Source organism: Rhineura floridana, chromosome 13, assembly GCF_030035675.1.
Source record: "Rhineura floridana isolate rRhiFlo1 chromosome 13, rRhiFlo1.hap2, whole genome shotgun sequence".
In the NCBI taxonomy this organism is placed as follows: Eukaryota; Metazoa; Chordata; class Lepidosauria; order Squamata; family Rhineuridae; genus Rhineura; species Rhineura floridana.
The window spans coordinates 37,092,863-37,116,466 of NC_084492.1; the positions used below are offsets into that span (position 1 = coordinate 37,092,863).

At 47.3% G+C, this 23,604-nt stretch overlaps 2 protein-coding genes across 2 annotated transcripts; one reads left to right on the top strand and one right to left on the bottom strand.

The window, feature by feature from the left end:
- Window positions 1-520: 520 nt before the first annotated feature.
- Window positions 521-9,196, bottom strand: SPATA33 (spermatogenesis associated 33). The gene is made up of 3 exons (XM_061594254.1): window positions 9,070-9,196; window positions 3,690-3,839; window positions 521-981 (listed from the first exon to the last, which is right to left on the bottom strand). The coding sequence occupies exons 2-3, from the start codon at window positions 3,700-3,702 to the stop codon at window positions 779-781; spliced, it is 216 nt and encodes a 71-aa protein (XP_061450238.1). The 5' UTR covers window positions 3,703-3,839; window positions 9,070-9,196; the 3' UTR covers window positions 521-778.
- Window positions 9,197-9,205: 9 nt separating this feature from the next.
- On the top strand, window positions 9,206-18,962 carry CHMP1A (charged multivesicular body protein 1A). The gene is made up of 7 exons (XM_061594253.1): window positions 9,206-9,314; window positions 11,162-11,181; window positions 11,610-11,687; window positions 12,924-13,070; window positions 14,781-14,909; window positions 15,844-16,031; window positions 17,426-18,962. Exons 1-7 carry the CDS (start codon window positions 9,308-9,310, stop codon window positions 17,445-17,447), a joined length of 591 nt encoding a protein of 196 aa, XP_061450237.1. The 5' UTR covers window positions 9,206-9,307; the 3' UTR covers window positions 17,448-18,962.
- The last annotated feature ends 4,642 nt before the right edge of the window (window positions 18,963-23,604 follow it).

The window sequence follows — 23,604 nt, forward strand, 5'->3', positions numbered from 1 at the left end:
GGAGGTATAACATAGACATCATGGTAGCAGCCATCAATAGCCTTATCCTCCATGAATTTGTCCAGTCCTCTTTTAAAGCCATCCAAGTTGGTGGCCATCTCTACTTATTGTTGGAGTGAATCCCCTAGTTTAACTACATACTGTGTGAAGAAGTATTTTCTTTACTGAATCTTCCATAGAAAATGACTTAAGACAGGAACACTAGAGTGGGCGGGGAGAATGGAGGCAGGGATACCCAAGAGAAGAATGTGTAATTACAGCAGTCATGAGTATTTAGGATTAGTTGCAGGAGAATGCAGGGAATGCACCAAAGACTTCACAGATTTCTAGAGGAGGTGCTTACTGTGGATTGTGCCTTATACTTACACCATTCATGCTCTCTCCAGGTGTCTTTACCTGGCAGTATACATATTTTGCCTGTACCTTCCTTTCTGGAGTGCACCTGTGGCTGTGAAGTGCCCCTTGCTCCAACAATACTAATTCATTCATGCAGATACTGGTCTGATATAGACTAGAAATCTTAAGACATTTACCAAACATATTTATTTGGAAGTGAACATCCACCAGCTTCCTAATTTACATTTTGCTAAGTTTTGCCCCTCCTCCTCCTCTTCCTCCACCTCCAAATGTGGGAGGTTGGGGGGAAAGTGAAACCATGAACAGATTCATTTTGGTGGTGGATTCCCATTTATTTAGAGGGGGGGTCCAGGACTGGGCTCCTAGCTTCCCTTTATGGTCTCCATCACCTTGAGCGCTCTTGACTCTTCGGTGTGTACACTCATTGATCTCTGTTGTTTTTATAAGCATCTACTGTGCTGGGCTTTGTATGCACATTATATGCACCGTAGTCTTCAGTATCCCGAATGGTTTTTGTGTCAGGGATTTCATCAGTAAAGCTGTTCAACAGCAGTTCCTCGGAGGGCCCAGTCACAATGATCTTAGGAATAAGCTTTTTCTTCTTGCCAAGTTTATCAGCAGATACTGCAAGGAAGGGATGAAATATCAATGTGCTGCATATTGGGGCAGGGGACAGACTCCAGTTTAGCTACTATCCCAGGGTTGCAGCAACCATCCAAGGGGGCCTGCAAGGCAAATGTGCACACACACACACAGATACACAGGGACACCACAAGTACTTAAATTTCAAAAATAGAGTTGCCAAGGCTGAAGTTTTGTTCGGATCCCCTCAGGAATGACAGAAGTGAATACTCAACAGGTGCCTTGCTTGTTCCCTGTGAGCGAGCAGGAGTAAGCCAAGCAGAAGCGGCTTAGCGTGAAGCCACTTGCCTGGCTTATTCCTGCTCACTCTCAGGAAGGTCCAATCTGCACGGTAAATATCCAGCACCCCATTCTCAAGAGGAGTGGATTGTATCCAACTAAGTTATACTCAGAACAGACCAAGTGAAATGAATGGATCTAAGTTGTTGTTGCTGTTATGATTTGTTAGATTTATTAGGTGACTTACAAAAGAATAAGCATGCAGAGTTAAAAATGTAGCAATCATCAATATGCTAACAAAACAGCCACCTCAAGAATCACAACAGCAACAGTAAAAACCTGAGCAGTATATCCCCCAAATGCCTGGGAAAAGAGGAAAGACTAAACCTGGTGCCAAAAGATGTTAAAGTTGGTGCTGGGTAGACCTCACTGGGGAGAGCGTTCCATAGACAAAAGGCCCTCTCCTGTGTTGCCACCCTTTGGACTTCTCTCAGGCTCAGGTGATGAATGCAGAGTCCAGGTAGGTTCATGCTGGAAGAGGAGTTTCAGTCAGGCATTTGGGCCCTGAGCTGTCGAGAGCTTTGTAGGTTAAAACCAACACTTTGAATTGGGCTTGGAAATGTACAGGCAGCCAGGACAATTGTACCAGATGCAGCATTATATGGCCAGATTACTTCATTCCCATCTGGAATCTGGCTGCTGCATTCTGCACCAGCTGAAGTTTCCAGACCATCTTCAAAGACAGCCCCACATAAAGGGCATTACAGTAATCCAGCCTAGAAGTTACCAGAGCATAGATAACCTGAAGCCAGGTTATCTCTGTCCAGATAAGGGCATAATCTAGCAACCAGTCAAAGCTGGTAGAAGGCACTTCATGCCACTGATGCCATCTGCGCCTCTATGACAGCAGTGGATCTAGGGGAACCTCTATGCCAGTGGTTCCCAACCTTTATGAGTACGGGACCCCCTTTATAAAAAATTGTGAAATTGTAATTTTAGCCTCTGTTAATTGAAACATTGCTGCATGGCAAAATCATATCTCCAAATATCTCTTTCCATAAAAAGCTCCCTGCAGACAGGCAGGTGTTGCTTTCTTTTCTTAATGCCAAGGTTCATCAAATTGGCATCCCCTCCAACAGTCTGAAAATGTACAGTCCTGTCTCCCAACACCAGTGGGTTACAGTGTTGGATTAAGATCCAGGTTCAAATCCCCACCCAGCCATGAAGCCCACTGGGCGACCTTGGGCCAGACACAGTTTCTCAGCCTGACCTATCTCACAGGGTTGGTGTAAGGATAAAATGGAAAGGAGGAGAACTACGTGCACCACCTTGAGCAACTTGGAGGAAAGGGGAGATATAAATGCAATAATACATAAATACATTTCAGCTGCAGTACTTGTTCTGAGTAAGGGTGTTGTCAGTAGTGGCAGTGTGAGGAGACAGGTGTCGGTGATAGTAACCCCTTCTTCTTCCTGATAGCATCACCCTCAGCCTCCTTTGCCATGTGCCACGTGATTTATAGGCAGATGCCTGCCCTTGGCATGCCTGAAAGATGCGGTGATGCTTCAGCAAAAGTCTCCCCTCTCATTTGAAGCAAGGGGGAGGTGTTGTCTGCAGAGGCAGTGGGGAGCAGACAGTGTCCAGGGAGTGAAGACTTTTTTTAAAAAATTAATAAATAATTCATTTCTTTACTGTTCGCAGCCCCCTCTGGATTAATTTGCAGGCCCACTGGGGGTCACGCCCCTCAGATTGGGAGCCACTGCTCTAAGCTATGAACCTGCTCCTTCAGGGGAGTGTGTCCCTGTCTAGAACTGGTTGTACACCACTCATCTGGCCAGAGGAACCACCCACTAACAGTATCCTGGCCTTTCTGGATTGAGTCTCTATTTACTGAAGATTGAGCCTTCATCCAGCCCATTACTGCAACCCAGGACATCCACTATTTCACCTGCACAGGATGAAAAAGAGAAATAGAGCTGCATGTCATCAGTACACTGATGACAATGGATGCCAAACCTCCATACAATCTCACATTTATGTTAAATAGCATGGGGGACAAGACTGACCCCTAAAGGACCTCATATTGGAGAACCCATGGTGTGGAACAATATTCTCATTCATCACTTTTTGGAGCCGTCTGTCAAGGTAGGAGCAGAACAGTGCCCTCTACACATAACTCTGACATTCTCTGCAACTGTCAGATGCATGAAGTACACTGAGAAGGCCACAGCTCGGTGGCAGAGCACCTGCTTTGCATGCAGAAGGTCCCAGGTTCAATCCCCGACATCTCCAGGTAGATCTGGGGAGGATTCCCTGCCTGAAACCCTGGCGAGCTGCTGCCTGTCAAGGTAGACAAAACTGGGCTAGATGGACCCATGGTCTGACTCAGTGTAAGGCAGCTTCCTATGTTCCTATATATGTATGTCTACATAGAAGTACTGAGAACGTGTGAATGGCATATGACATATTACCGTCTACTTGCATAGGATGTGGCACAGGCTTCTTTACCGATTTACCCGATGTTGAAGGTTGAATGCTTGCATGGATAAGCTGATTCTGATCTTGAGAGGTAGTCTTGGAATCTTTGACCTTGTTATTCTCTAGATTTCTATGAACATGAGCTAAGGAAAAAATAAAAATATAAGAATGGAAAGAAAATCCAAAATGAAGCAAGAACACTTTTCCTTCGCCATTTGCTAGCCCTTCGCCAAAGACCAACAGCCAATGGGAATACAAGGGGCACCCTGCAGGATAAGACGCAGAGCCCATCTAATCCAGCACTGGCCTCCAGCCAGATATATTACATTTTTATCCTATTCTTTTCCCAAAAAGGTCAAAAGTAGTGTACAAAGTTTCCCATCACTATCCCCATTTATAGTGTACAAAGTTTCCCATCACTATCCCCATTTATCCTTTATATATATAGATATAGATATAGATAAATAAAAATGAAATTCATATCCCACTTCAGTTCTGTGGGTGCTCCTGGATCCATCTTTGTCACTAGACACCCAGGTGACCTCAGTGGCTAGGATACCCTGACCACAGTTGTCCATGGTTACCACCGGTAACCTCCAGGCTGGATTACTGTAATGCATTCTATGTGGGGCTGCACTTGAAGTTGGTCTGAAAGCTACAGCTCGTGTAAATTGCTGTGGCATGATTGCTCACTTGAGCAGGACATCACCAACATTACTGAAATAATTGCACTGGCTGCCATTAGCTACTGGGCTAAGTTCAAAGTGTTGGTTTTGAGGTACAAAGCCCTATGCAGCTTGGTACCAGGATACCTGAAATATTGTCTTACCCCTTACATACCCAGACGATCACTGCGCTCTGCAGGTGAGGGCCTTCTGCAGATACCATCTCATCAGGAGGTCTGTTCCACACAACATAGGGATCAGGCCTTTAGTGTTGTGGCATCTACCCTGTGTTATTTCCTCCCCTTAAATATTAAACAGGCACCATCTTTGTTGTCTTTTCAGTGCCTGCTGAAGACTTTCTTCTTTTAACAAGCCCTTTAAGTAGAGACCTTATCCCAATCTGCATCTGTGTTGGAATTACTTTTAAGATTTTTTTGTTTTTTAAGAAATGTTTTGAAGATTTTTGTTTTTACAATGTTTTGTTTCTAAGATGTTTTATAGATGTTTTGTCATTTATTTGCCTCCCCAGGCTCCTCTTGGGAGGAAGGGTGGGATACAAATTTAATAAATAATAATAATAAATAATATCCAGTCTTTCCTCCCAAGGGAGCCTTCCAACCACCCTGTGAGGTGGGTTAGTCTGGTCACCCAGTGAGCTTCAGAGCTGAGCTGGGATATGAAAAACAGCATAGAGTGTATATTTGATAAAAGTAAAGAATGAGAATTGTTGGGGCTTGCATACTGCTGAGTTGCAGAAGAGCTTCAGATAATTTTTCTCATACTTTTAATCTGTAACAGTATAATAGTGTTTCTCAACTGGTGTGCCTCCAGATGTTGTCGGACCACTACTCCCATCAGCCTCAGCCAGCATTGCCAATGGTCAGGAAAGATGGGAATTGTGGTCCAACAACATCTAGAGGCACACCGGTTGAGAAACACTGGATAATAACTACAGGAATTTACTATCTCAGCCCAAGGAGATGTCCTTCAACTAGATGCCACTCATGAACACTTTTTAAAATCAAAACACGCTTGGCAGGTTACTCAAAATACATCATTTATAAGCATCTTCTGGTTCTCCAGGTTTCAGGCTATCATACCTTCAGATTCTTTTGCTGTGCTGTAACTAATATTTATAAGACATTTTTAGTCAGCACAGCCAGATATTTCACAAAATATTTATGCGATATTGCACACTATGTTTGCATTGCCATGTTGTAAAACCGCTTGAGATTATTTGGTCAATATTGTACATTCTATTGGCTATCAGCCATAGACCTATTTTTGTTTGTAAAGTTTTTACATTTTTGAATACCTATGTGACAGAAATATAGTAAGTTCATTTAGACCTTGACTGTATTCATTTACTGCTATTGAGCCAGGATTTGAACCTGCAGCATCCCTTTCCTTGTCCAGCACTCTAACCAAGGGATGGAGAACGTGTGGTCCTCCAGTTGTTGTTGGACTAGAACTGCCATTGACCGTAGCCAGCCTAGCATGGCCAATGGCAGGCAATGGTGGGAGTAGTCGGGCTCCCAGATGCGGCTGGACTACAAGGTCTCACCCCTGCTTTAACTACACTGACTCCTGCGTACTGGCTTAGATACCGCCAGGAAGCCCATAAACGCTCCCCCCTTGCTGTCCCCCATGTAAACTGCCTCTGAGCATGGACACTCCGTTTAGCTATTGTGATTAATGTCTGTTGATTGATTTCTCCCCTCCCCCCAATGAATTTGTCCATTTTAAATATTGTCATTAGTTTCCAGTAGTGCTTCAAGGGAATGGAGTCTGCTGTGAACTCAAAAGTCGTTGTACACTTAATTTTTGTTGTTATTGTTGTTCACTGCAGTCTGCCAATAGCATTCTAGGTGCCGTAGACGAGAAAATAGAGGCATTAGGAATAATTACTAGAATTTAAATTTCACAGAAGACAAGCTAATTTATTTCCCAACCGGAAAATGAACATATCCAAACATGCTTATCTGCTTCGAAGAACCTAGATTAAATTAGATTAAATTAAGATTACCATTTGAGCAGGATTGTGATCTGAGGCCATAAACTGGAACAACTGAAGGGGAATAACATTCTTGAATGGTCTCTGGCAAATTTAAAAAAAATCCCTGCAGGTAGAAAACTAGCATTTCAAGAAGGTTAGGCCAGAACTTTTCTCCTTGATGTTTTTGTGTTCTACTTGTAGTTTTCACAAATGGTATCTCCTACATGCAGGCTGAAGGGGTATTCATTCAGCCACTTCAGGATCCTACCACATTATACTGCCTCCATCTTTCACAGGAAATGTCATTTTCTCAAAACAAAAGGAGTGGAAACTCTCCTCCCCCCCCCACATTTACAAGCTCAGATCATTAGGGGACCCTCCTGGCTTGACCTCATTCTGTTCATGCCAACCATCACCTGGCACTAACCTGAACCCTTCTTGGACATCACTCTGTAAAGAGGAACAAGAACATTTTACCTCCTCCCACATCTTCATGTTTGCTGTGAGACCACCCCATAGGTGAGCCAACAGTCCTTGCTCCCCCAACATTGGCACTACACCATCCTTGACTGGACTGCCTGGGTCCTTTTGTGACTCAGCACCATCCAGTGCCATCATCATCAAAGCAGCAGCACACCAGATGCACAGCAGGAGGGGCCAATTCAGCTCAGGAAAAGGTTCTTATGATAACTGCTCTTCTCCTCCTCTCTCCTGAAAGTCAAAGGACGCTTTGCCGGCAACAATGAGGTACGGGAATATCTTGAGGTTTGGACTGGAGTGGACTGGTATCAACATTATGAGGCTCCCACAAAATCCAATTTGAAAAGGGGAGCAGTTCTGCCAAAGAAATGGTGCCCGGAATCTTGGGAAATTTTGTTGTGGGTCATTTTCAAGGGCCCCTAAAATGCAACCCTCTCTCCTGAATTTTTTCTTTTTCTCAAGCTGTTTTAAGTCCTAAAAGTGGAGACCTCGGCAAGATGCAAAGCCTGGGATGTTGCAGGAAAGTACAGGCCAGGCTTCTCTGCCCTGTTTGTTCTTGCCCCAACTAATGTTTGACATCTTTTATCCCACCACCATTTTATGATTCTTATATTCTTGTCACCATATGCAAAGGATATTTTCTTACATCCTCAAAAGTTTTGAGTCAAAGCCATCTCACTAGAGGTGAGTTATTGAGTGAAAGTAACTGGTCTCAGTCCACTCCCATCATGGTTTGGAAGCATCTCCCATAGCCAAACCCAAAACGTCTTTCGCCACACTGCACTAGTTCTCACTCTCCTAAAGTGCTCTAAACGTTTGGGAAATTCCACTAGAATTGTTTGGATGTTGCAAGACTGGTGGTGGTGGCAGGTAAATGCTATGGAGACAGAGCAAAAAAAAAAAGAGCTCCCTTGAAGTTATCATACTTTGGACACATAATGAGAAGACATGATTCACTAGAAAAGACAATCATGCTTGGAAAAACAGAAGGGGGTAGAAAAAGAGAAAGGCCAAACAAGAGACGGATTGATTCCATAAAGGAAGCCACAGATCTGAACTTACAAGATCTGAACAGGGTGGTTCACGACAGATGCTATTGGAGATCGCTGATTCATAGGGTCGCCATAACTCGAAATCAACTTGAAGTCGCATAACAACAACAGATTCCCATTGTGGGAAGCCCAGAAAAGCTCGTACCTTTTGATGCACGTCTGTCTGTACCACAAACCGTTCATACTGCCAGGAAGTTCTTTCTAATGTTTAGCCTAAGTCCTTTTTTTTCTCATAGTTTGAACTAATTGTTTCAAATCCTGTCCCATGGAGCAACAGAATACAAAGCTGTTCCATCATATGTAGCCCTTCAAATATTTGAAGATAGCTATCGTATTGCCTCATAACCATCTCTTCCCTAGGCTGAACGTACTAAACTCCTTCAACCTTTCTTCATAGGCCTTGATCTCCAGCCCTTCACCGTCTTTATCTCCTCCTCTGGATGGATTCCAGCTTGTGAATATCCTTCTTGTACTCCAATGGACAGTCTGCCAAGTAGACCATGTTCTTCTTGAAATGAAACGCAGTATATGCATTCCAATAATAGTAATAATTTGTATGGTGGAAGACAGTACTGCTATTGTGACTCCCTTTAGTTCAGGCTGTGACCTAGGAGTGGGTCTCATCCCATCCCATCCCACCTGTTGAAGACAGATGCCTTAGACAACTCAGCCTCATTCCCACCAGTCTGTAGAATGGGAACAATTATGCTCCAGCATACAACAGTACATTGAAAGACCCATACGATTGATCACCAGAAACAGCCTCAGAGGCAGCCCAAGCACAACGAGCAGCGCTGTGCTCTGTTATGAACGGGCTCCATCCATGGCCAGTCTGTTTGTTTGGAAAGCCATTGTGCCCAAATGCTGAATTTGCTTGTTTTCCTCTCCCCTCCACTGTCTCTTTTCCTTTTCTATGTCTATTATATTGTAAGCCATAATGGGGCAGGGACCGGCCTATTTTTTTTTTGTACAGACCTAAATACACGATTCTTATTCTTCTTTGTATGGCAGCCCTGAATACATCATCATTATTAATATCATAATTAACCACAACAATATGCAAGTGAATTGTGTGCCACGTTTTTGAATTAAGCCGAAACTCCGCGCGTGGCATTTCCCTCATCGCATCCTCGTTTTCTTTCTCCTCGTTGCCGTAGGAACCGCCACCCACGAGCCTCACCTTCCTGATGGGCCCGTGCTGGCCTCTTTTTTTAGTCTACATATGCGCTGGCGCAGACCAGACGTGCGAGAGGGCGGGGATGACAATAATGATGATGACGAGAATAATAATAGACGGACATCTCGCGAGGTGAAGCTAAGATTGCGTTCGCGGAAGACGCTAGAGGGAGAACCCGGAAGTGGGCGAAAGGGAGTCCGGAAGTCCTGGCCAAGGAAGTAGGCAGAGGGCTCAAGTCAGAATGGACGGTAAGGGAGTTGTACCAGGGGTGGGTGGTGGAGTGACGCCCCATTCAGTCCTGATCCAGGGGGCGGGAAAGGACTTGGGATCTTGAGCCTGGAGCCTTGCCTACCCGGGGGGGGGGATTTCGGGCCTTTGGGGCTGGAGCCTTGCCAACGGGGTGGGGGGAATTGAGGAGGAGCTGGTGAAAGCAGAGGGTGGCTTCCTGGGAAGGGAGAATGTGTGTGACAATGAAGCCATCAAGACAAGACTTGGCCATTCCCCCCTCCCGTCTTTGGCTCCCATAAAAGGATTGTTTGTGTCTGACGGTATATCTATCTATGTATACACGTGTCTGCGTGTATACGCGTATGTTTGATGTGAGTGTGACCTGGAGGTGAATTTTCTGGTGTTGTCTAGTAGGGATCTGGGGCAATGGGGGTCGATCCCCCCCTCTTTTTTTCCAGGCCGGCTTTCTGCCTGCCTCACAGATTTGGTGGGCAAAGATTCACCTGTTCAGTTTCTGGCATGGGTGATTCTCACGAAAAGGAAGTTAGCAACTTTGCTGCCCCCAGACAGGGTAGCCATTTAGATCAGGAAGTACACATGATGTTGTGGAGAGGAGAGGTTGCTTAGGGACTGCTTGTCCCGCTGCTCTACTGGCTTAATGGATTTCATAGGTTACCTTGTGGGAGCCTGATGATCCTGTCTGCCATGGGGTTGGACTAGATGACATCTTGGATATGCATTGTGATTCTGTAGGAGGCAAAATCAGGTGTTTAGCCTTGACTCACTGGGAGTGATTAGTGCCGAGGAGATCTTTGATAAGGCCCAATTTCATTATTCCTGTTCATGGCGTACAACCCACTAGATGATCTGGATTGTGTGATTTTTTTTTTTGAAAAAATGTATTTGCTGCACTGAAGATTTCTACCTAAGGCAGGGGGTTGATTGGTGCTTTCCCAACCCATCCTAGAAAATGTCAGTTGGTATTATGAGATACCCCAAGGAATGGAGTCCTGTTGGTGGAAATGTATGCCTGCAAGAGACATGTTGCTGTTGGCTGGAAAATGGGCTCTTCACTGGGCTGGTAATCATCTCCAGAGAATCGTTCTTTTGTGCTCTGAAGGAAGACTGCATGTTTAGAATCTTCAAAAGTGAATCCTTTAACATATTTCTCTCAGGTCTCAAATACCATTTCCTATTCCTGCATGACCGGTAGGGGACGCAGTGTTTGAGCCACTACCCTCACCAGAGGCAGAACAGGGCCTCAGTTATCCTACAGGCAGCCTGAGAGGCCAGAGTACAAAGGAACATGACTCCTGCTTTCCAAGTTGAATGTTGAATTTGGGAGAGTGCTGTGGCATTTTGGAAGACAGACTGATATATTGATGCATGATTAATATATAGCCTGTGAAACGCATGACAGGCCAAGAAGTTAATCTTCAAGGTGTTACAGTTCCTCCTCTGGAGCAACAGCATGGGAAAAATATAACTTATTATTATTATCTTTTATTATTTGATTTATATCCCGCCCCTCCCAGCAGGAGCCCAGGGCAGCAAACAGAAACGCTCAAAACACTTTAATATTATGAGTTTTAGCAGCAAATGTCAAAAAGATAGAAGCTAGCTCTGAATAGAGATGAAAACATTTCATATTCCTACTGTAAAGTTTCTAGACGCCCATGCAGTTCGGTGCGAAGGAATTTTCTTGATCTGTGGAGATGGTGACGTTAGTGCATCCAGTTTCGACCTCTTTGGGCTAGAAGGTTTTTTTTGGGGGGGGGGGGCTCAGTGAAAATTGTAGTCAGTTCCCTTCCTGGTGAGACCTCCTTTATCTCTAAAACTTCCAACTATTGTCATCTTTTCTTTACAGATACACTCTTCCAGTTAAAGGTGAGTGCTGATGCTATGAAACTCTTGTTGCTAGTTAGGGCTTACAGATTAGATAGTCTACAGCAAAATCTGGAAATGGATAAATTTTTCTATTTTCAAATATACATGTATTTATTATGAAGATGTATACCTTCTCTTTTGATTGGGCGATCTGCAAGGCGGCTAACAACCCTCAAGGCAACTGCATATACAGTACCAAAAAAAAATTGTCAGTGGACAAAATTCTACTGTTTTCATGGTGAACTTGTGCAGGTGGTAGCTAGGTGTGAGGAAAGACTGTCTGTCTTGGACAGAGAAAGCATCTCCTTTCTGGGCTAAAAGGTTACTAGTCTGTGTAGGGGACTCTGGGTGGGGAATGTGGGGAGTGAGTATATTCTGCAGACGGCTGCTCCTACCTACCTACCTGCTGAGCATCTCCTTCTCTTCAGTTTACAGCCAAGCAGCTGGAAAAGCTTGCCAAGAAGGCAGAAAAGGACTCCAAAGCCGAGCAAGCCAAAGTCAAGAAGGTGATGGAGCTGGACGTTGGTGATGGGAGTTACCGCCAGAGATGTCCCTGGAAGGCCGAGTGCCTCTCCGGGAGGGCCGGCAGTTGTGTCAATGCTCTCTCTAAGCCTCTGTGCTGGCTCACTGTTGCTCCCCGTGTGAACACTGAGCCTCTAAATCCAGGGATGGGAAATCTGTGGCCCTCTGGATGTTGCTGGACTCCGACTCTCATCAGCCTTGGCTAGTATGGCCAATGATTGGGGTTATGGGAGTTGTGGTCCACCCATATCTGGAGGGCCACAGGTTCCCCATCCTTGCTCTAATCCTTTGTTTTAAGGCTCTCTGTGTGTTTTTTCCCTCTCTTTGCTCGGTGCAAGTTGACCTGCTTTGGATCCTTTGGTTTCCTATTTCTGTTTCCATTCTGCGTTCTTTTTTGCTGCATTCTATGCCTGAAGCGGCCTCCCCTTTCCCCATAACTGATCTACCTCCCTCCTCCAAGGCCTGTCTCTCTCTTCAGCAAATCCATTGCTAAAACATCCTTGCTTCACCCTTCATACGTGTTTGTCCGTAGAAGTTTGATCTTTCAGTTCTGTCCCTCCATTCCTGTTTTGTCTGTTTAGTCTAGATTGTAAGTCCTCTAAGTAAGGACCTTTCTATGTTCTGGATATTGTTGGCACCACTCTTATTGTTATTATTGTTATTAATAATAACAATAACAAATGTATTACTTGCTCTTCACCAGAATGTCCCAGAACGGCTCACAACAATATAAAAGACAGTATTTAAAAGTTTAAAACAATAGGGGAGGCATGTTGCAGTCCTTACAGAGGGAGAGGGCAGGCAGGTGGGTGGGCCAGCCAGGGAAGTCTGTGTAACGTACAAAATTCTTGTACTCTTGATCATGGGAAGCACTACTTGAAGACCCCCTTCTGGTTTTGGCTAAGCTACGCCTACCAGCCTTACACCAGACATAGTATATGACATCAGGTGTGGGGCAGGTAAAGATGTTTCTGAGCAGAAAGGGGGGTTGCAGGTTGATCAACAGCACCTCCAAAGCCCCATTCACAGCAGTTTGCAAGTGCGGTCAGCTGATCGTTGGGGCTTCCACAGCACTGTGAGTGGTGCTTTGCAAGTCCCAACGATCAGCTGATTGTTGAGGCTCGCAAACCTCTGTGCCTTTACCTGCATGCTTTTTCCTGTGGGTCATGTTATGTCATCCTGAGCATCTTCCCCCCCTCCCTTTTTCTTTCCTGCTTCAGGCCCTTCAACAGAAGAATGTAGAATGTGCTCGTGTCTATGCAGAGAATGCCATCCGGAAGAAGAACGAAGGCTTGAACTGGCTTCGTATGGCTTCCCGAGTAGATGCGGTGGCCTCTAAGGTCCAGACAGCAGTGACCATGAAGGGGGTAAGAAGATGCGCTTTGGCACTGAGTTGCCACAGTCTTCTCTTGGCTCCTTGGAGCTCCTGGGGATTGTCTCTTCCCTGCTGCTGCTTAAGGCTACAAGGACTTGCCTTTCACATTGGCTTTGTTTGCATATTATGGTAATTGTGCTGTCCCCAACACTGGGCACCACAGTACCCATTGAAATCTCCCACATTTTGTGCTCACCAGGGCCCCCATCCCATTAATTTTCTTAAATTACATTTTGGAGCATTTCCCCCCTCTTAATTTTGGCAGTGGCTGGCAAAGTGGGTTGATTTAAATCCAGGTGATAAAGGCCGATTGAAATGATTGAGCCATTTGTGTTGGTGCTCGTGCTAGGTTCTCAAAGGTGTTCCCAGGTCTGAAAAGGTCTGTGGTAAGCCTTGGTCAGAGACAAGCCATGGTTTACTGGGAATGAGCAGCTTGCTGATGCATGCTGCTCAATCACACCCGCCCTGCTCCTCCCACTGCCTCTCAGTAAACAAACCATGGAGCGGCTGACTTATCATTAGCCTCCAAACCAGTGCTCGAGTCTTGTTTCCCTCCAAACAAACCATGAGCGGTAAGCCAAGAAGAAACCTGGGCTTCCTCTTGCAAATATTTTGGAGAGAAACAAACCACAAGTGCCAGTTTGCACATAACACCAGCTGCTCCATGGTTTGTTTCTCCTGGTTCAGCAAAGGCAGGCTTAGGGAACAACAAGACCAGGACGATTAAGCAGCATACAGGGTAAATCATAGTTTATTTCAAACGATGGTTTACTGTTACGTGAAAACCAGGCCAGAGTCAGACCAACAGTGACCCATCTTGCCAGGTGCGGTCCAGTTTGACTAACAGTAGCTTTCTAAGGTTTCTGGAAGAGGACTTTTCCAGCCCTGTTGCCTGAGATCCATTTGCCGTAAGATCTGCTACTTCATTCCTAATAATGTTAAGCATGTGCTGTTTTCCTGAATTTGGGTCACTTTCTAAAGAACCCAGCTTAACTGGTGTGGGCAGGTGTTGCACCACTGCTTCCCTCTTCTCTGGCTCTCCAACCCCATCCTTCTCTCCTTTTGGTATGTGAGCAGAACCAGCCAGTTTGGTTTCTTCCGTAGGTGCCTTGTGGGCTGCTTCGGGCTGAGAGATTTTCTTGTGCCCTGCCTGCCTTTTCCTACTGTACCCAAATTTTTCTTTGTGGCTGACGATGGCCCCCGGCATCCCAGCCCGCCTCTTGACTTTCAAGCCTTTAGTCTCCTTGCACATCTGGCCTTCCAGGATTAGAAATGATGAAACAGCCCTTTAAGCTGCCTAGATTAGAGCCATCTTGGGTGTCCCTTGCAGGGCCGGTGCCAGAGGGCAGCCAGGTTGGGCCCTGGCCAAGGGCCCTTGTGGCCCAGAGGGGGAAGGGCACCAGTGATCAGCAGCATCTGCAAATCCCTGTGCTCTGGGCTTTGAAAGTGCTGCTGACTGGCAGGGCTGTGCCTTTGCTTACACAGGTTGAGTCTTAATTGCACAGGCAAAACCAGAGCACCTGACATCATTGTGTTGAGAGGTGATTGACTGCCCACTTGTCAAGTGTGGCTCACAGGGGATGGGGGAGATCCCTACCCTTGCTTTAAGTCCTCCTTGCATACTTGCCCCATCTCCCAGGGCAAGACCAATGTGCTTCTGCTCCTGAAATGCACGAGTACATTTTCCGACTCTCTGCTGCAGGTGACTAAGAACATGGCCCAGGTGACGAAGGCCTTGGACAAAGCGCTTAGCTCCATGGACTTGCAGAAGGTCTCGGCTGTGATGGACAAGTTTGAGCACCAGGTCCAGAACTTGGATGTCCACACATCGGTAAGTGCTGTGTGCTGGCCAGGGAGAACGGGGCAACTGGACTGTAGTGCTCAGGGTGTTGGGGTGCAAGACCCTTGATATTCCTGCTGCTGGTAAACCTGCTCCTGCGGCCTCCTTATCCTGTGACATCATTTTGTTCCATCATTCCACTCGTTGCCAGATATGGTGAAGTTCTGGAGAAATTCAGGCCTGGAGAAGGGCTGTGGCTTGGTGGTAGAGACCCACTTTGCACACAAAAGGTCCCAGCTTCAGTCCCCAGCAGCATCTCCAGGTGGGGCTCTAGGACAGACCCCTGGAGAGCCATTGCTAGCCAATGTAGACAGCAGTGAGCGAGATGGACCAGTGCTCTGACTCGGTGTAAGGCTGCTTCCTATGTTCCTTACGGCCACGTATGTCATGACCAAGGTGAGGCTGCAAATGCTGGCCTGGTCTACTAGCCCACTATCTGTTCGTTTTGCCCCAACGCTTCCCTTCCCTTGAATCCGGACAAATGTCGAGGATGTGGTGTGACTTTCCTGCTCTTATTCCAGGCTTTTTTTAGAATGTACAAGTAGGGCTTTCTCCTGCTGCTGCTGCTGCTGCCATCTACAAAGTCCAGCAGGAAGCAGGAGAGAGCTCCCCTTCATTTTCTCTCCTGAAACTGCATGGAGGAAAGGGAAGGTACCTTCTCTCTTGCTGGGCTTTTGCATGGGACAGCAGTAGCACCTTCCTGCTGCAGGGAGAACTTGAGGAAGGAGGGGATGTTTGTGCTGGGGTATGTGGGAGGGACAGCGGGAGAAGCGCTCACTCCTGACAAACAGGATTTATGGAACCTCTTGGACACAGTTGGTTTGTCTGGGCTGCTCCCATTTGTTCATGTGGTTTTGGCTGCATCACCTCGTATTCGGTTTCCCCACATGCCACTTGCTGAGGTTCTGTCTGGTGGCCCCCACAGGTGATGGAAGACTCCATGAGCTCAGCCACTACCTTGACCACGCCCCAGGAGCAAGTGGACAGTCTGATCGTACAGATCGCTGAAGAGAACGGCCTGGAGGTCATGGACCAGCTGAACCAGCTGCCCGAGGGGGCCTCAGCGGTGGGCGAGAGCTCTGTGCGTTCCCAGGAGGACCAGCTATCGCGAAGGTTCGTCCCCTCCCAAGTGTTCATAATCTGTCTGCAGGAGTCGAATTCCTACTCCCGAAGGTCCTAGTAACTGTCTGTCCTGAACCTACCTATCAGTTAATGTCATTGTATGACCCCATCTTCTGTTATCACGGGGCAGGGGAACCACTCCATTCATGCTTTCATGAGCTTCCCGTGATCTTCCTTTGCCATCTCTTTATCATTTCCTGTGTCTATATACTAATGCCGATCTCAAGTCTTTGACTGCCTCTATAGCCAAAATGTCATGAGAAGGAGGTATCAGCTGCCTTGAGGGAACCTTGAGGTTTGCAGAAGTACGCCCCCCCCCAAAAAAAAACTTAAAGGAAAAAACTCTAAGAGGGATCCCAGGAACAGTGCAACAAGGACCAACCGTGCTCGGTAGCTGCAGAATTATTGGGAGGGAGAGAATGGAGCAGTCTGTCCTTGAAGGAGGCCTGATTATAACACTGGATTATTGTTGTTGTTGTTATTGATAGTAACTTGATACCCAAAGGTCCCCAAGCGACTTACACAATATTAAAACAAAAACAAATAAAACACACTATAAAAACATAACAATAAAAAACAAAACAATAGCACCCCCACGCAGCCACAGGAAAGATTGGCAGCATGTTGAAAACAAAACATCATGAATGAAAGGAAGCATTACACTCTGTAATATTTTGTTACAGATCCCAGTTGTCTAAAAGAAAATCATAACTCTCTCATCATTTTCATGACCAGAATGATCAAGGGGATGGAGCGACTCCTTTGCGAGGAGAGGTTGCAGCATTTGGGGCTTTTTAGTTTAGAGAAAAGGCGGGTCAGAGGAGACATGATAGAAGTGTATAAAATGATGCATGGCATTGAGAAAGTGGACAGAGAAAAGTTTTTCTCCCTCTCTCATAATACTAGAACTTGTGGACATTCAAAGAAGCTGAATGTTGGAAGATTCAGGACAGACAAAAGGAAGTACTTCTTTACTCAGCGCATAGTTAAACTATGGAATTTGCTCCCACAAGACGTAGTAATGGCCACCAGCTTGGACGGCTTTAAAAGAAGATTAGACAAATTCATGGAGGACAGGGCTCTCAATGGCTACTAGCCGTGATGGCTGTGCTCTGCCACCCTAGTCAGAGGCAGTATGCTTCTGAAAACCAGTTGCCGGAAGCCTCAGGAGGGGAGAGTGTTCTTGCACTCCGGTCCTGCTTTCAGGCTTCCCATAATTGGTATCTGGTTGGCCACTGTGAGAACAGGATGCTGGACTAGATGGGCCACTGGCCTGATCCAGCAGGCTCTTCTTATGTTCATTGCTCTTTTCTGCACCTTTTTGAAACAAATGTCATCCTTGTTTTTTAAAAAATTCTTTTCCCCTCTCGTACTTTCCTTTTCAGGTTGGCTGCCTTGCGGAATTAGCTCCCCCTCACAGACTGTTGCTTCTGCCTTGTTCATTCGCCTATGATTTGCGGGGCTCCTACAGGAGGCCCCTGACCTTCCATCCCTTCCAATCCTCTTCTGTGGCCAGAAGGAAGACTGCTCCCTCAACTCCTCCAGGCCTGCTGGGTTCAGCAATGGACTATAAATCCTCTCATGGTGATGGCGACTTACTCTCTAAAGATGCAGTGACGGCAGTAAGCATCTGTGCATGAGCTTGGCTGGGGGCGGAGAGGGGGGGAGAGTGAACCCCATTGCTCCCAGCAGCTTCTCCTTCCAGCCCATACTTTTCTTCATCCTTTGGTGCCTGAAGCTCATTGGAGAAGAGGAATGGGAGCACGTAACTTGCCATTGATTCAGACACGGCCTTCGCAAGACCTGAAACATTTATATCTGGTGCCTGTGCGTGTGTGGAGACAGGTGTTGTCTTCGTTTCTCCTAACACCAGTTAGTTGTTCCGCTTAGCTCAGTCTTCTCCAACATGGTGCCCTCCAGACATTGTTAGACTACAACTCCCATCAGCCCCTGCCAGTATGGCTGATGGGAGTTGCGGTCCAAAACATCTGATGCCCTCTAGGATGGGGGAAGGCTGGTTTAGGGGATGGCTTATGGAGATCCGGCTGCTTAAATCTGTGTGATAGGGTGAGCTTGTCAGGAGAATGGATGTGTCCCTACTCCCCCCTCCCCAGTGGCTGTTTACCCTGCCTTGGATTTACACACCATTAAGTGACCTTTGAAACCAACGCTCCTTTATTCTTTCTCTTCCCCCTCCCATTCCCCCCTCAAATCCTTTTGTCACCTCACTTAAGAACGCTTCGCTTGTGGTCTGCATTTCAGCTGGCCCCTGGCCGGCATATCTCTTTCCTACAAGGTTGTTACTAACGGAGGGGAAACTGGCACGTGCAGAGATCCTTGGGCCCTTTCCCCTGATCGGTGGCCTTGGAGGTGTTTGCCTTTTTGTGCTGAGGCACCCCTTCCTCTGTGTGCTCTCTCTTCTCCCCCCGCCACCCGCACTTCAGCAAGACTCGGGATGTCTCAATACCTTAAGGTGGAAAAGCAGGGCTTAAGAGATTGAGTTATCACCTTTCACAGTGTTGCTTTGACCTTCCTGCTACTGTAAAAGGGCAAGAGCCTTTCTGCTTTTAAAGCTCAGCCCTCCTTTATAAAAAGCCAAAGCAGACCTCTGGGCAGCAAGCATGTTGTTCTGCTTTGGAAAGGAGGCCACTTCCTCTCTCTCCTCCTCCCCTGCCGCCACCTTCTGTCTCTGAAGGGCCTGCCCTTGCCCTTGTGCTATTCCCGTTTGTCCATGCTGCACTTTTTGCTGTGGGGTGGGGAGGATGGAGGGGATATTACTATAACCTCCAGTCAGCAACCCTTTTACAAAGTGGTAGGTTCTCCTTCTCTCTTGGGGAAAAATTGTGGTTTCCCCCCCTAAATTAAAGTGAATGCTATTGGTTCTTTAATGCTGTTTTAAATGAATAAATTTCTTTCTGGAAATCGGTAGTCATGTTGAGGTTTACAGATCCTTCCGTGCTCTATGAGCCAGCTGGGGCTATGAGCAGAGAACCCTGCGTTGGGATTCTAAGGGAAGCTAGCTTACAGAAACGAAGCCCGGTGCCAGCGGTCAGTTGCTGACCGAGGGCCCTCTGCCTTGTCAACCTCAACAGGCTCTCTGCTGGGCCCCTGAAGCCGTTTCAATGCTACTTTTGCATAAGATCCAAGGTCGACATCCACAGTGGCTGCTCATCATGTTTAATTCCTCCAAGGGAACTGCCCCAACCCATAGATCTGCAGTTTTGGTCTCACCAGGACTGTAGGCCTGTAAAATCTACAGAGCTGTGTCTAGTGATGCTGCTGCCCCTGTGCATGACAGTAGGCAGGGTAAGTGTCCTGCCCTGGTTGGGAGGTATTGACGGGTGGGGTGGCTCTGGGCATGGGAATATTGCAGGTCCTGCCCATGGCAGCAGGCAGCGGCCCTGCCCTGGTTGGCGTGCCTCTCATCAACACGGTGCCAGCAGCTCCGTGAAGGCCGGCTCTGGCTCTAGCAGAGACCACCTCCGTACTTTTCCCAGGATATTGGGCAGAGATATTTCCTGGACCTCCTACCCAAGAGCTTTCAGTCAGTAGCCTCTTGAAGGGGAAGGGCTTGGCTTTGGTTGCTGGGCGAGGATTCACTGCTGGTTCCTTGGACTGGTTAGGAACCCAAGGAACTCCTCTCAATAACCCAGGAAAGTGTCTTTGCAAAGCAGTGAAAATCCTTCGGCCAGCCACCCAAACTTGAAGAGCCAGGAGACGAGGTGCTGCTTCTCACACAGCAGGAATTAGCAGGTACATGTGCGCCTCTGTTGGGTATCTCCACAGCGGTCTGTGCAATGTGTGAGAGGTGACCTTGATTTTGAGCAGAGATGGGACACGATGCCCTCCAGATAATGATGGACTCAATCTCCCATCACCTCTGATTGTTGCCCATGCTGGCTGGGTCTGTTAGGAGTCCAACATCATTTGGAGGGCCACTGTTTCCCCATCCATGATTTTGACTATGAGTCCATGAGACCAAGAGTAGCTGCCAAAGGCATCCACTTGCATATGCTGCAGGAAAGACAAAGATGGCTCTTGCGTATTGCAGGGAACAGCACATGTTAATTAGTGATTAAACAGCCCATCATGGTAGGAGAACATGGAACAGTTGTTAGAGCAACGTTTCTCCTGCAGCATCCCCAAATTGTGCGTGTGTGGGTTCTGCAATAAACAGGCTTGCCACAAGAGGGCTCCCTCTTCCTAAAGAATGCCACTGATTGCCATCTCATGTAGGCAAGCTTCAGATGCGATTTACCACCAGTCCTGTGTGGCAAGGACTCCACATAGCAGCTGTAATGCGTTTTAGGGTACAAATCTACCTGGGAAGCCACACTGTGGCAGGTCTCTGAACCAGCATCCCTGAGCAAGGCAGGGCTATGGGTTGTAAAGTTAGCTTGTACTCTGGTAGATCCATGTGAGAAGCTAACTGGCGTGCAGCATGGATCCAGGCAGGGCATTACCACACTGGACCATATTCATCAGCAAACATGCTCCTGCTGTACTGTGTACCTACAGAGCTCAAAATCGAAGCAAAGCATGAAAATGCTTTGGATGCAACGTCTCCCACAGCTCTTCTTTAGACTTTCGTGTTCAGAGCAGGAAAGGAGGAGGGGGTTCTAAGGGGTCGCTATGGATCAGCAAGGCATTTGCCACCTAGAAACTGGAAATCAGTTATGGAGGTCGGTTATGGAGGTAATCAGAATGCTGCAAAGCCATGCAGTGAATTTTCAGAGTATGAAAAGTTCTGGCAGGGACAATGCAGGGATGTGAAAAGTGCAGAGGTAGGTAGGTGAGTGTGATTGAGTGACTATAGGAAAAAGCCAAGACTTGTGATGTCCAGACAGGATCTGTCGATTCCTTCTTGGGGGAGGCATGGTTCTCTGCTATCGGGTGCCTTTTCTGCTTTGGGGTTGGATGCAGACGATTCCTTTCTTTTGCATAGCCTGGTCAAATTGTGGGAAGTGGTGGTTCAGGATCATGGCAAGGAAGAGATTTACCTGGCCCCATCTGTTGGCCAGAGAACAAGCAGCTGTTTGAAGCTTCCCCTCCCACCAGAAAGAACACTGCTGCAAGTGCCTGTTGGTGCCCTGGGACTGCAGGCGCGAGGAGAGAAGACAGCATGGCCCCATCCATCGGCCAAAGGCGCAAGAACCACTACTTGCTATTCGGTCAAGAGCACCAGCAAGGCAAGATCAGCTTGGCACTTTCCACACTGCAAATGCCCTCTTACATAGCTAGCCGCTGTGTTCTAGCCTTTAAAAAACTGTCTTCCCTTTTTAGTTTTGCAAGCCTACTGGGAGGGCTTCTGTATTTTCTTTTTTTTTATGGGAGCTGTTTTGGGAAGTGACAACTGTCTGAAAAGTGGAATAAAAATAGTAATAATAATCATAATTGGAATCTGCATCAAACCCACAACGCTTTTTTAAAAAAGAAATGCCTCTTCCTACACCCGCCTTGTCTGTGGAAACATGATATCCCCATTCAGTTTTTTCTTAAGCAGTTGGCTGTGCTTCTTCAGCACCCAGAAGGCCCCTTAGTTAAAGGTGAGTCTCGGGCTAATCCATACATAGGAAGCTGCCTTATACGGGTGCAGACCCATTGGTCCATCTAGCTCAGTGTTGTCTACCCAGACTGGCAGCATCTCTCCAGGGTTTCAGGCAGGAGCCTCTCCCAACCCCACATGGAGGTGCTGGGAATTGAACCTGGGGCTGTTCTGCATGCAAAGCAGAAAGCCACTGATCTACGGCCCTTGGAATGTTTGCAGGATTTGTGGAGGCAGAGTTGGTGTGCATGGGGGAGGCAGGAAGTAGGAAAGTTCCTACCTCTTTTGGGTGTGTGTGGTCTTCCTGTGTTCATCGTGATGTGCTGCAGGAGCCATTGGGGTGCTAATATTATCTCCCATTAACCCTAATCTCAATAAGGATCAGTCGTGTGAGACTGATTGCTTTAGCATGTCAGCAAATACACCATGGACAGGGCTGCTCCTCTCAGGCAGGTAGCAACATGGATAGAAAGGGCTCTAGTGGGCTCCCTGCAAAGCCATCAAAGCAGGTTTATCCTTCAGCGGGCAAGTTGGCTGCAGTTAACAAGGACCACAAGAGGAGCCCCACTTGGGTCACACCAAAGGCCTTTCTAGTCCAGCATCCCGTTTTCCACAGGGGCCAATCAGATGCCTCTGTGAAGCCAGCAAGCAGGGCATGAGGGCAACAGACCCTCCCACTGTTGTCTCCCAGCAACTGGAATTCAGAGGCGTACTGGAGTAATAAAGAGCCATCATGGCTAGTGGCTGTTGAAGGTACTATCCAAAGTACATCAGGACAGCTTTGGTCCAATTTCTCTTGAGCAATTCTCAGTGGCCTTTCTTATAGCTGCATGCGCACCGTGCATTTAAAGCACATTTCCACCCAGCCACCCAAAGGATCCTGGGAACTGTAGTTTACCTCTCACAGAGTACAGTTCACAGCACCCTTAACAAACTACAGGTCCCAGAATTCTTGGGGTGGGAAATGTGCTTTTAGATGTATGGTATGTACGCAGCCCTATCTGGTGTGTGTGTGTTCCTATCTTGGCCTCTGTCTGCACAGCAACACGCAGGACTATACAGGGGCCGCTAAAGGCTGAAAACAGCCTCCACTCCCCCTGCCCCCCCGGTGTTAATCCTCTCCCACGCAGAGCTTCTGTGCTGTGGCAGCCAGCGAGTAAGTGCAAGCAGCAAATTAATCCCTCCCCAGGCCTGTTTGTGCAGGTGCCCACCACCGCCTCTGCATCAAAAGACAGGCTGTTCTTGAAATGCCAGCGGAAACTGCTAATGAGCGGCTTGATTAGCTAATTAATTGGCTAATGGGGAATGCTTGGACAAAGGCTGCTATAAGATGGGAAGGCAACACCTGCCTGGATGGCACTTGCTCTTCCATCTGTGCTCCTGCGCGTGCCGTGCAGCTACCCAGGAGGGGAAGGCGGCTGACCTGGGCCTCCCAGCTGTACTTGGAGGCTGCCACGATACCACCGACCTCCTCTCCAGCGCTCCTGCAAGAGACTTCCAAAAAGGATCCTCGACACAGCTCAGGGAGGCTGGACCGGCTCTTGCTGTGTTTATGCATTCAGCTCAACGGAGAAGGGAGGTGGCTGTTCTTTGAATGGCAACTAAACTTTTATTGAGAGCCAGCAGTATACTTGGCACTGAAGTACATAATACAACGCGATGCGATTTCCCCTGTACCTAAACAGGGTCAGGGTGGAGAGAAGCAGGGAGGATGAGATAGGGGAAAAGAGAAGGAGTAAAGGTTACTCATGGAGGGGCTCCAGGGAGGACAAACGGCTTGCTGAACTGGGAGGGGAGGAAAGGACATAAGGTCAGAAGGCCTGGATCATCTAGTCGAGCAGCCTGTTCTCACAGTGGCCAACCATAGCAAGCTGCCTTATACTGACCATCAGTCCACCTAGCTCCATATTGTCAGCACTGACCAGCAGCAGCTCTCCAGGATTTCAGCCAGGAGCCTCTCGCAGCCCTACCTAGGCATCCCAGGGATTGAACCTGGGACCTTCTGCATGCAAAGCAAGA